The 13,121-nt window shown below is 42.8% G+C and overlaps 1 protein-coding gene and 1 long non-coding RNA gene across 5 annotated transcripts in view; both read right to left on the bottom strand.

Annotated features, from left to right (window-relative positions):
- The window catches only part of MSRB3 (methionine sulfoxide reductase B3), an 85,503-nt gene that overhangs the window by 52,396 nt on the left and 19,986 nt on the right, over positions 1 to 13,121 (bottom strand). For 2 of the 4 annotated variants that reach the window (XM_083844454.1, XM_083844452.1), the window contains 2 exons: positions 9,794 to 9,865; positions 338 to 446 (listed from right to left, as the gene is read on the bottom strand). In XM_083844454.1, the coding sequence (XP_083700580.1) occupies positions 338 to 446; positions 9,794 to 9,865 (181 nt within the window). The remainder of the gene's footprint in view (positions 1 to 337; positions 447 to 9,793; positions 9,866 to 13,121) is intronic. The other 2 variants (XM_083844455.1, XM_083844453.1) reach the window with 1 other exon arrangement.
- On the bottom strand, positions 1,782 to 9,787 carry LOC310902633. Its single transcript, XR_014586857.1, has 2 exons — positions 8,334 to 9,787; positions 1,782 to 7,482 (listed from the first exon to the last, which is right to left on the bottom strand). It is a non-coding gene; the product is annotated as an uncharacterized lncRNA (long non-coding RNA).

The following is a 13,121-nucleotide window of genomic DNA, read 5'->3' as shown; positions in this document are numbered from 1 at the left end:
GTTCTGCTTACTGTGATGTCTTCCAAAAAGTGTACCTAAACCGCTATTACTTCCACACATTTTGTAGTAAACTAAAAACAGACTCTAAACATAAGCCCCGGGACTTTATAAGACATACAGTGTTCATTAAAAGTCACACAAGACCCCTGGCCGTGGCCTCCAAGCTGCAGATGCTTGTCTTTTCGGTGGTGTTAATTTGTAGGGGTTAGTAAACAAGTGCAGAATTCCTGGGGAAAAAAAAAATTGCTGGGGAGGATGAGGAAGCACCAGCGAGAGGAAAGGGAGAGAAGAAGGATGCCTGTGTTTCGAGGACCTCGCTCCCTTCGCCCTGCCTTACCTTTCGGTCCCCTTCTCCTGAGTGACATGGTACTGCAAGGGTGTCAGCCGCTTCCTCAGCTCCTCCTGGGAAAAGACCACCTTACAGTCTTTTTTATCCCTACATGACCCTGCAAAGGGAGAGGATATGGGGAGAAGGAGCCTTTTTAGCTTAAATCCTGAATAATTGCTTTGGCAGACGGCCACAGCATAGCTTCTGCATTCACTTGTCAATGACCAGACCAGTCCCTAATGCACGAAGAATGGCTCAGCTGAACTGCAGCTGATTATTTCTTCAAATCCAAGTTTAAAAAGAATTTTGCTTGAGAGCCAGGTGATTCCACTGGAGCAGTGACAATGTGCTACAGCCAAAGCCCTTCCGTGTGTTGCGCACACAATCATTCACAAGAAAGTTACATTTCCCAACCATTAAAAAAAAAAAATTAAAAAGCTGCAAAAAATAACTACAACCGAAATGTTCTTTACAAGACATCTATATTGGAGACTTATGGTAATGGGCATATGATGTTCAGCCACAACATCCAACGATTTTGTTACCCTTAAAAGTAGCTCAAAATAAATCTTTAGAATTCAAACACAGTTGATTTAACTTTTAGTAGCATCCTAGTCCTTTTACTTTATCACAGTAACAGTTGGATCTTTTCCCTGTTGAAGCACTGGAATAGGAGCCCTGAGGAGCAGGTCATTTCTTTGCAACAAGAGGCACCAGGTTCAACAGTAAAGTTGCCCTAACATTTAGAGTTGCTATTGAAATTACCCGTCTTTGAAAATCCCATCTTATATTTTGCTTAATTCACACACGCAAAAAAAAATCCAAGGAGCACATAGGGATTACTGTGAAAAAAAAATTGTATAGTGCAAAAAATCACATTATGAAAGAAAAAATAATAATAAGGCTGCTTTTGAGAATGAAAACTCCTGAAGTAATAACAGAAATTACCAAATATTAAAATAACTTTGATATTCTCTTGCAAAAAACGAGCTGACACAGTACGGCAGGTAAAAAGCGCTCTAATTATGACAGTAATTAAAATACGTTACAATTAGAAATAAACAGTCCCGACAAAAATATTTTTTGCTAGTAATGTATATACACTCATAAAAAGACCAATTGTGTTCCCAAAGTAGAGGGAACAGAGCTACCCATCTGTATGTCATTTAGTACAGGAGAGGCAATGGCAGGTTTAAATTACATGGTATTGGATTGCAATTTCCTAACATTGGATGCTTTTCTGCTTTTTTACCTTGAGTCATTACTAAGGAGTGTTCATAAAAAGTAGCTTAAAGCACAGATGCTTGCAAATCATTTAAGAAAAGATGTTTCTTTCTTCCTCCCCCTCTTCTTTTCCTCATTTTTTTTAATGTGTGGGGGTGGGTGAATAGGGGAGAGAGAAAAAGAATAATGCTGTTGGTCACTACTGGCTAACCCTAGGAAGTATTTTCAGGAAGAAAAAAAAAGTAAAATTGAAAACATCTGATTGAAGTAAATAGTGCAAACATAAAAAGCTTTACTAGTGAAAGAAAGGTATTGAAAAGCGACTTTATTTCATAGATTAGAAATTACTTTTGATCTAAACATTCTTAAAAACAGATTGTTTTCCACTCCGAGCCATCTCATTAGCTGAGCTGCAGAGCCTGCGTTTTAATGGCAAGCTTTGAAAGAGCGCTGCTGTATGCCTTTGTTAGCTTCAATCTTATTTGGGAGAGGGATAAAGATTTCATTCCAGTTCTCTTTGTTTGTCTTTCAAGAACCACTAAGGCAGTATTCACACAAATTTTGCAGGAATGTGCCCTGTGCCATAGCTTACAAATTATTTGGTTTTGGTGCACTTAAAGGTCACCTTCCAAATTAGCAAAATTTTCCTACATCCTGGCTTTTCAACCTTAAATGTAAATATTGTTTCCTAACTGTAAGTGAGGTTTGTTCTTTATAACATTTGGTTGCTTATTTAAAGATGTCAAACTTTGGAGGTTTTTATTCTCACAACGTGCTGGGCTCTAGGACTAATAAGTCTTTCAAAGGATAGCTAGCAGGGAAAGGAAGCATATGCATTATATAAATAACTATTGTTACGTTGCATTATGCAGTTCAGAAGGAAACCGTTTGAGAGCTGGTCTTCCATCTAATATTTCAGTATCAAAGAATTAGTCTAGAGAGCAGCAAGGAATCCTACAAACCAACACCTCTTCACTTTCAAAAATATCTTCCAACTGTTTTTTTTTCTTTTCCAGAAGTTCATTTGCTCTTTAGCTATTCCAAAAAAGCAAACTAAGCATAACCCCACAAAAAAAAGTTATGCAAAACATTAAATGTTTTACAGAAGAGCCAGCATTCCCTCTTTGCTCTTCTTGAATAATTTCTCATCTCTTTCAGAAATGTTCTTCAACCAGCAGGCTCGCTACTATGCACAAGGAAATTTCTACATGCCACTTGATCCGTGACATAGATCAGAAGTAGGGAGCATGTTATAAAAGATTTTTCTCCATCGCTTTTAATAATTAACTGCACGTTTTACGATACAGACGTGTATTTATGTCTGCAGGGGAATCTTGCTAATCTGCACGGGGGTAAACTGCAACCTGCCCCAGCAAAGGTCTCTGCGGGTTTCCGATTTAATGGAGTATACAGCAGCAAAAAGCTATGGTTGCACTACAAATCAGAAAGGAAATCTCTTGGTCCAGCCCTCGGCATTAAGGAACAGCCCTCTTCAGTCAGTTGAACTTACTCCTTAACTGCTAGCAACAAAAAAGAAAGGCTCAGTAAACTGAGCACGCTGTTTCCATACTGCCAAAGAGACGGGGAGGTAATGCAAGACTGAGCCACGACTGGAGGGTGGAAGGATCCATTATCTGAATCGTGGCCAGCCTACAAGCCTCGAGAAAATGCAATAAATCTTAAAAATGGCAGGACGGGATTCTGGTAATGGAGTCCTTCGGTTGGGAAGGAACTACCATGCAAGGGGGACAAAAACGCTCAACCTGCGGTACGAGATCGGCCACCTCTGTCTGGGAACCTCCTTTACGGGGTGTACGTGAGGTCTGCTCCAGTCAGGTCTGCCTCTACCTGGTGTGGGGACAACGTAAAGCTACCCACATCTGTGTGCAGCTACGAGGGAAGCTGAGACAGGTAAAGCTGCTAGCAAACCCACTGGGTTGTTAAAGAAGGGAATAAAGGTGGCCCTGAGTGCCTTCCTCGCTCTGGTTCCCCAGAGGAGGGACCCAATGTGGCTCTGTGGGAAGGGGTCCCATGGGCAACAAAACCCTCCAGGGTGACTCTGGCCTGAAGCAAGGCTCTCCACTCACTTGTAAATGGTACTGCTCGAGGCAGGAGCCGTCAGTTTTGCATCAGTGTGATTACATTACTAAGGTAAGGCTAAATTAAATAAGCCTAATTAATTAAGTGAAGATAAGCGAGTTTGGATTCATTTGGTCTATCTCTGGACTCTGACTGGGACCTAACCCGTTCTCCAGCGGCGATGCGCTCCCAGCAGTGCCTTTCGAGGAGCTGGGGACAGCTCTGCCTCTGACCCAGAGGCTCCAGCCAGATCCTGCTGTTAGGAGCGGGGAAGGCAGACTTCCAAGCGCAGACCAAATGCCATTTATTATCATTTTCTTCTGCTGCACAATTCACCCTCTCCTCTGAGAGACATCTTTTCCTACAATGCACGCACAGATTCTGCTGCAAGATCCGAGTCCAGATGAAATCTTTCGCATCAGCGCACCATGGTGTGCCTGTTCTCCTTGGTGTTCCTTGGGAAAGCAGCAACACACAACCCTTCCAAAGCAGGCACCAACATTTCCACTTCAGGCCACCTGCCTTCAGCCTTTTTCCAGCAGTTCCAGCAGTGCTAAAAGCTTCTGGGATCTTGGAGCAGGATGGAAAGCCTCTCAAAGACAAGGCCAGGCTCACAGATCTTAATGCATAAACATAAAAAAAGAGTACAGGAGGGTGAGGAAAACAAAACCAGAAACACTTCTGGAGCCTTTGTGGCGTTCCTGTACTTAGGAATGGCTTTTCTGAAAAGAAATGCGATGTGTGCTGCAATTTACTATTCACCCACAGACCACGGGCATTTTAGAGTTCAGCTCTGGAGTCTGGAGGCCTTCCCTATAAAAATGAAGTGAACAGAAAGTATTTGCTGGGTGTTGACCTGATAATGAAGACATTAAGCATCTCACCTCACATATAAATTCCAATTTCCATCGACCTTTTCAGACCTGTGGTTCGTTGCGCCGGCGAACAAGTGCCATTTCCTTCAATACCACCGATCGCAAGGAAACGAGCAACAAGATACGTCCAGGCAGACTGACACGAGTTAGCAGACCATTACTCCTCACCACTCAGCCCTTCACCTGCTCCGGTGTGCCGCAGGGTGTCGAGCAGTGTCTGACGTGCCCTGAAATACCTTGGCGCTTTGCCTGACGGCTTTCCTTCCTTACATCGTCTTTTGAACCGTCCTAATGATTTTCTCTTCTGTCTTGTTGCTTCCCATCACCACAAAATGAACTCAGCTTTTCAGCTTCATGGAGGACACGGCATACGTTTTCCTCTTCCTACGTATGCTTATGTTCCACCAGCACTAATGGACATTACAGTCATGCACCGAGCACATGCCATTAAGACTTCCTGAATTAAATACAGCAAGATCAAATGTTCCAGCAGAGCACAGCCATATAATAAATTGGGCTCCCAGTTTTCAGTACTACTCCTTTTAATATAACTGAGCATTTTTTTAGGGGCCTTGCAGCACGTTTTATTATTCATACACTACCACAGCCCCAGTCCTGCAATGTGACCTGTGTGGGCAGACCCCTGAGAATATGCATAGCTCCGGCAACTACAGAAGGGTCTGTGAATGCAAGTAAACCCGGCTCCAAGCATACATCTCCCTGCTTCCCACAGCCCATCCCTCCACAAGTGGGTTGGACCTTACTCATCCACAGTAAATTATCTCACACTGATGCTAAGAGGATTCCTGCAAGGTTAAAAAAATATTCATGTACGTTACTTTACACAAATACCCTTACAGATGATATCACTAACACTCAGGTTTATTAAAATTGGAATCTCTCATTTTTATTCTTTTAAATTTTGTTTACACAGTTTATGCTGCTTGTTTAGAGTTTTGCCTCTCTCTCCCCGCTTAGCAAAAGGAGGATGGACGGCTCTGTTTCACTTCTGTTTAGTCTGCCCTCTGCAGCCTTTAGTCTGTAGCCTACTGCAAACAAACCGGGAACTGCTGGTCTGGTTAACAAAAATTAAAAAGGAAAACAACTCTTGGAAATGCAAATCGGTGCAAACAGTTGGGTTAGCCTGTAAATTTGAATGCTATGTTTTACAAAACCCCGTATTTGATGTCATAGATCTTTATGTACTCCCATCACAAGCCATTTTAAATCATCTAAGCATGCTGCTGCCTAGGAGAAATCCTACGAAAGAACTCAAAAAAAATAGGAGGTCAAGTTTAAGTAAAATCCAGACTTGGTAATTAAAGAAACCCTGTAAACATTTTACACATTGAAAGACAGATCTGTGGTTCTTCTCTGAAGATGGCTCCTTTGCTTTCTTGCTGTAGGTAGCTAACTCCCACCCGCTGCTGAAATACCATTTGCAGTTTCATGCAAGCATTAGGAGTAATGGGGCGAAGACCATTTCCACTACATTGTGCGTTGAAAATCCAAAAGCTGGGTACCAGGACAACAGCTAAAATTTTGGGTCAAATGCCAGGTTCTTGTCTTACAAGAACAACACCAAAAAATTATCCATCTTTAAAAAAAAAAAAAGGTTTGCTTAATACCCAGGAGGGTCACAGGGCCACAAGGGAAGGGCAAGCCAGCGCTGTGCAAATTCACAACCTTCCCATGCAATCGAGCAGCAGAGCCAACAAGTGTTTTTTTTTCACCTGGTCATCAGCATGGCTGCTGGCTTGTACAGATGTAAGTATTCCAAGTCACCATCAGAGATCTACCATGTAAGACAACAACTTTCCTGAGCACTTAAGGAACAAGCCCCAAAGTGCCAACTAAGGTGGCTCCACCACCGTACGCTCATTTTCCTGCGGGCACAGCGGTTGCCTTGCTGCTCCCCCAGAGCCGTGAGGGCCTGTGCCCCAGGCTACGTGGCCACGGCAGCCGGTGGTCCGCCAGCCAAGGAGACATTCCCTGGAAAAGGAATCCAAAGCTGCCTGCCCTCCCTGCGAATGTGAAAAACATTCAACAGAGGATGGAAGTGTTTTGCACAGTGGGAACGGGGGAAAGAAAAGCAGCTCCATTTGTCCTCTCCAGGGACAACCTCGACTCTACCTCCTTATCTTGCATGAATACAATCCACGGCATTGCCAGCCCCGGCCCCACAACCTCTCCAGCTGCAGGCACCGAGCACTCCAGCGTCAGCTCGTGCTGGTGCAGGGGGGCAGAGCTGCCCTGGGGCTTTCCGAGCTTCCAGCTCGCCCAGGACGGCAGCAATGGCAGTGATGGCAGCATGCAGCGATTGCAGCATGCAGCAGCTGCTCAGCAGTGGCTGGAGGACAGAAGCACCTTCAATATCGTGGAGAAAATCCTTGTGGCATTAGAAGCTGCCTGTCTGCTGTGATGGCCGAAGACGGGGCACAGGGCAGCCGAGCTCTTTGCCTTGCTCTCGGATGCAAACCAGGCGAGACAAGATCAAGATCTACGGGTACAGCAGTGGGGGCGGAAGCGTTTATAATGATGGATTTCTCTTCCTCTCTCCCCTATAGATAAAGAGACTTTTGTTTTGCTGATATGAGCCTAGCACCTTTCACAGGCACTACATTTGTTTAAATTAAAAACAAGAAAGGCAGAGACACTGAGCAGTCTGTATCTGGTCAGTAGATTTCTGTCAGAATCAATAAAAGGGGGCACAACATATGGAAAGGCATTTTATTAACGGCAGAATTAAGCTGAATTTAATAAGAGTGCTTTATGCTACCTTTTGCATTTAAAATATTTCAGTGAGCCATCAAAATAAGTTTATTCACACGGCTTTAATAAAGGTTTAACCCTGCAGCGGAAACAATTAAAAAGTCAGCATTTGCCAGCGGTTACCGCGGTGGTGTGTAGCTTATTGTAGCATTCAGGCTGTTGCTAAATCCTCCTGCTGCTTCCTCCACAATAGTGATGTGTGGCCTGTGAAATGAGCACTGCGTTTCAAGACCCAAGGTGCCGCCGCCTATGCTTGGGCTGGGGGTGGAGGAAAGGAGCGGGGTGGGGGAGGTCCCTGCTCTCCTCCAATTCCAAACAGCAGCCCCGACCTCACCCCGTGAAGAAGTCGGCTGCCTCCGGCCGTGCTTCTAGAAGGGCCCTGTTGGCAGAGAGACAGCCAAGAGGCAGCAAAGGGCACAGAGAGCAGCGGGCACCGCCATGTCCTGGCCTCTGGCCCCGCAGCGCCGAGCACCGCGGGCAGGACGGGCTGCAACGTGCTCTGGCTCTTGCTCTGCTGTGGCCACCACAGCAAAAATATTGTAGCCCCCTTCCCTCTCAACGGACCAAGGGTGGAGGAGCAGCCAAAAGGGTTGGCAGTTGCCAGCTTCTCTCCCTAGTGGGCCTCCTGGGCCTCCCTATGGTTCAGTACGATGTAGGCTGGAGCAGGGCACTTCCGTTCCCCAGCCCCTACCCAGCAGGGTTTCTTTTGCAAGAAATGGCCAGATGAGGCACAGGTTTTGCTTGGAACTAAGACCAAGCATCTTCTGCTTCTCACCCACCGCTGGGATGCAATTTCTCCCTACTCCTCGTTCCCCCCCCCCCGTTCACCCCCTGTGCTGCAGCAACCCATGGTGCACCCAACAGCTGACTTCTGGCAGCCTCGGTGCCTCCCACGCCTGACTCCTGCTCCGTGCCCTCGAGGCCCTCTCCATGTGCCATCCAGTTCCCCGCAGGCACATCCCCTGGCTGACCCACTGGATCACCTCCTCCATCGCTTCCGAGCACGCTCTGGCTAACTTGAGGGTTAACATCACAACCATCCCCCGAAATTGCACCTTTTCTTGCTTGCCCTCCTCCAGCTTTTCACCAGATAAGATCTCCTTCCTCTTTGTGTGCTGTCATCTCTCCTTTACATCACATTCTTCTGTTCGTTATGCACTCCTCGGAGGAAGGACAAAGCTGGGAGTTGCTTTTAATCCAAGGAAAAAGGGTAAAGGCAGCCCTGAAAGGGCTTCTCAGACCTCCTGTTAGACACTCATGACTAAAAGAGCAGCTTTTCACTGGAGCCTTTAAAACACAGAAACCCAGTTAGTGCTGGAACGTCACCTTTCACATCCATCTTTTACATTACATTTCAGCAGAAAAAGCAGAGAGCCCGAGCTGCACAGGGCACAGCAGTGGAACAGAGGAAATTTATGAGCTCCCAGAATTAAAACATTCTTGCAAGAAAGGCAAAAATGGCTTGTGGTGGGTCCTTTACGGGAGCGGGGAGGGAAAGCAAATGACCTTAAGAGATCCTTCAGGGAATACGTCAAGGAACTGGCTCTGTGCACAGGGCTGGGAGCACACGAAACTTCTCATCCCATGGTACTCAGCACCACAGAACCCCTGAGAAGCCCCTGCCCAGACGAGGCACAGGCAGAGCCTCCGGGTAAGGGAGAGAATGAGGAGGAGAGCAAAACCCAGCATGAATGAGGAGTTAAAAAGGGGGCAAAAAAGGGTACACACCCTGGAGTAAAAAAAAAAAAAAAGGTACATTAACAACAGATTTCTGGTCTGTATCATTCTAATCTTTGCAAGCATCAGGCATCATAAGAGTATCACTCCCATTGAAATATCTACAAATAAATTTTGTTTTAAACTATATTAAATAAAATTTTGTAGACTGAATACTATTGTACAAAATAAACATTTGTAAGTACAAGATTTTTTTTAAGCAACACCAACATTGAATATAGTTCCATTCAAACAGCTACACAAAGGTAATTTTTTAAACCATTCTCAAGCCATTCAAAAACTATAACTTTATGCTCTATTATGATAAAGCAGCATTCTATGGTCATTACCACTAAGAAGCAAAAGAGGCATACAAACACATTTATGTATTAATGGCACATGAACAGCTTTACATGCTATTTGCTATTGTGCTCACATAGTGCACGTTCAAGCATTTATCGAACTGGTAATTCTCATAATCCCCGGGAGGGAGTAAACCAGGTAATTTGTAAGACTGTATTTTAAGTTTAAAAGAAATTCCAAATTGATATTTGCTATTCTTAAAATTATTATTATTATTTAATTAGCTTCATTGAAATGAGTTTTGATTTTTGCCCCCCAACCAGTTCTGAGAATCAAGAACATCCATCTGAGACCTTGTATGACACATGTAAGCCCAGAGCAAATTTTTACATTCAAGTTATAAACCCCAGAAAATAGGGATTTATAACAAAAACATTGACAGGCATTTAACCATAGCCATACTAGAGGGTATTGTTATACAACATATCAGTCTCACTTTTATTTTCTTTCAGATCATGTGAAGAGCCATCTGTAATAGTACGTCTCTGGTGATACAAATTACGGAAAGCTATGGGAAAGTTAAAACATTCATTATGGAAATTACATCTCTGAACACACAAACATACAATATGAAACGTTTTCAGATATAGCTTAAAACACACAAAGTTTAAAAGCAACTAACGCTCTTTGAACACACTAGACTAAGGTCTTTTCTTGACTTTTCATCGTTGAGGCCAGATCTGGCAAACACTACACGCACAGATAATTTCACTGACATGAGCAGTTTGAGAGTTCAGAGGGACAAACGCATAGGAATAAGTCATGTATGTAGCTGTTTGCAAGATCTGCTCCTAAAAGTAATCCTTTATGTTAACAAGATTACTACTAAAAGTCCAGTTCTGAGAGTCAGTAATTTTCTGTTCACAAGCTATTCATTTCAATTTTATGGAAAGACATTATACTGAAACTTGGAATTAACAACTGTTTAATAAAACAAATTATGAGAAACTATACCATAGATATTTATTTAATAAAGACTTACACCATATGCCCAGCACCATCTTCATACAGATGTGTTGTATCTTAATCTAATCCTAGAAAAGCATGGTTTCCTACTAGCAATTAAACACTTCACAACAATTTAATATTATCTAGGACTTTATTATTTCATACAGGTCCTGGAAAAAAATACCAAGTCTACTCATGTAATGTTTTCATTATTACTTTTGCTTAATTTTACAAATACCATAATTTTCTTCGATCTACGGGAGAAGCAAAGCCAAATTATCTCATGCAAAAATGTGATGTAAGCAGCACAACATTCAAAGTGTTAAAGAAATAAAGGAGATTTTTTAAGAAATGAGAATCCATAATAATTAAAAGACACAGCAAAGCAAAATAAGGTATCTCTTTACTTTATATCTTGGTGGTCTGCTACAGAAAACATATGTACATGGAATCTGCATAATCATTATTTTATCAGTTACTTGCTGGTATGCGCTGAAGCAGCTGAAGTAGCTTTTACAATAAAAATTTTGTATTTGTTGTTGTGTTTAAAAAAAAAAAAAAGGGGGGGATTTAATTTCTGTGAACTAAATCCTGGCAGGTGCTGAATGCATCCTATATTTCCAAAGAAATTTAAAGCATTCAGCTCTAATACAGATCGCTCAAGAAGTGACACTTCTAAATCACACAAAGAATAACAGAGCTGCAATCATTGCTGGAAATGAGATCGCAAAGCAAGGTGAACAGAGTTTGTGTACGAGCACAGCTTTACATGATTTTCCCCAATGCTCATTCTTTTCCTAAAATACTCCTAAATGTTCATGAGGTCTCAGGGCGTACTTTAGGTATGAATGACTCCTGAATGGGAAGCTTTTCATATAGTTCAGGGTGTGCAAAACCACATATGCTTGGTGCCATCTGCTGGGCCTGCAGGGCTATGGCCAGCCTTTGCAATGCCTGCGATGAAAAAAGCGCTGCGCTTAGGGCAAAGCATGCGCTGGCTGCGCACATATTGAAACGTTTAGTCCTAACTTCAGAAAAGAAATATTTTTAAAATACAATTTGGCAGAATGCGTCCACACCGCAGGTGCTAATATACAAATGGAGAAAGAGCAAGTATGAACACTTCTCTGTCCCAACTGTTAATTCGGTTTACGAGTAGTCCAGCATAAGTCACACGTGCTGGCAAAAGTGTCTCAAGGAAGAGAAAGGTCACCCCTATTCTAAGATACATCTTAACATCATGTCATTCATTTAACTTGCTTCTGATCTACCAATATGACTGTTTGTTAAATATAAAGTAAACATCACATGGCACCATTTTGCTCCCTGCAGGATGGTCAGAGGTACCATTACAAGCACAGAAACTGAAAGGACACTTTCTCATCGGAGTCCTTGTCCTGTAAATATTTAACTGCATGGAATGTGAAAGTGTGCTAGGATGCCCAGTGCACAGCTAGGCAGTGTTTGTCTCAGCCAGAGCCTTCGCCTCGATATCTAAGCTCAAGGATGAAACCCCTGCCAGCACCTTGCTCCCTTACACTAAAGGGACAGGGGTTCCAGAGGATGAGCAAGTCTCCTTTCATATCAAATTTTCCACAGAGGCAGAAGCAGACAAAACTGCACCATTTCAGACTCGGAGGATACGTGGCCTGAAATGATACGGTTGCAGAGCTGCAGTTCACACAGAAATGGATGGTGGGAAAAGCATTAATCCAGTGTAATGGTAGAAAAAAAGTCATGAGAACTTGGGGCGTTTTCTGTATACTCAAAAGTTGAAGTCACAGTGGATTGTGGCATTTAAACAGATGTTGTCTCTCGATCTCATTCCCATGTTTAATCTGATACATGCTATACCATTTACTTGTAACGCCCTCAGTACACCACACACAAAAAACAAACCAAAGGCAAAGCAAGCCTACATTAATTTATAAGCAGCTGGGGAATTTAGATTACTCTTAAAATATGTGAGATATGTGATTGTATATTATTCCACTGTTAGCAGATGAATTTTGGTTTAGAAAATACATATATACATATATACATATATATATAAAAGTAGTTAGCCAGTGGAACTCTATCTATTAATGTTTGCACAGTTATGGATCTAATGGACAGGAATAAGCAGCAGCGCTACTAGCTTTTTATTCCAAAATGTGACCCCTGGATTATGCCAGAAAAATTATTTGACAAAGTAAAACAGGTACACAATAGAAAAACCTCCTACAGGCTCCGTTCCTAGCTGACCAGCTTTGAGATCCCCTTTTCAGAGCAGGGACAAAATGGCCAGCAGACCGGCTGCCTCCTTTTTAGGGTAGACACCGGCGATGTGAGTGCACATCAAAAGGTGCATAACAAGGGCTAAGGAAATTTGCTTATCCTATATTTTTAGGATTTTAAATCTGGCTCAGCAGCAAATAGAACAGGAAACAAAGGTCAGGCTGACACAATGTGGGCTATTCTCTCTCTTCCTCAATATGTGTTTGCAGCTCCTATCTAGGTTAATGGGAGTTTTGTGCACATGTGGGGGAAAACAGAACACAAATGCTGCAAAAATTGGACTCAGATTTAGTTCAAATAAAGTGTAATCAGCTTTAGAAAATCCATCAGCTTGAAAACTGATGTCTTATCACTGAAAAAATCTTTAGAACATCACCTCCATATGCTTGTTAAGTACAGCTCTGGAAAAAAGTGCTTAGAACATTTTGCACCCTTATGAAACAGTTGTGAGTGCAGTACACACACCCAAGCTGGTTCTTATTTGATGTTTCAAATACTGATCAGCCAGAATTGTATCTTTTTTTATTCGGGTGTCAAGA

The sequence above is a fragment of the Anser anser genome (genome assembly GCF_964211835.1).
Source record: "Anser anser genome assembly, chromosome: 1".
Taxonomy (NCBI): Eukaryota; Metazoa; Chordata; class Aves; order Anseriformes; family Anatidae; genus Anser; species Anser anser.
The sequence above is the reverse complement of the archived record's forward strand: the minus strand, read 5'-3'. Positions and strand labels throughout refer to the sequence as shown.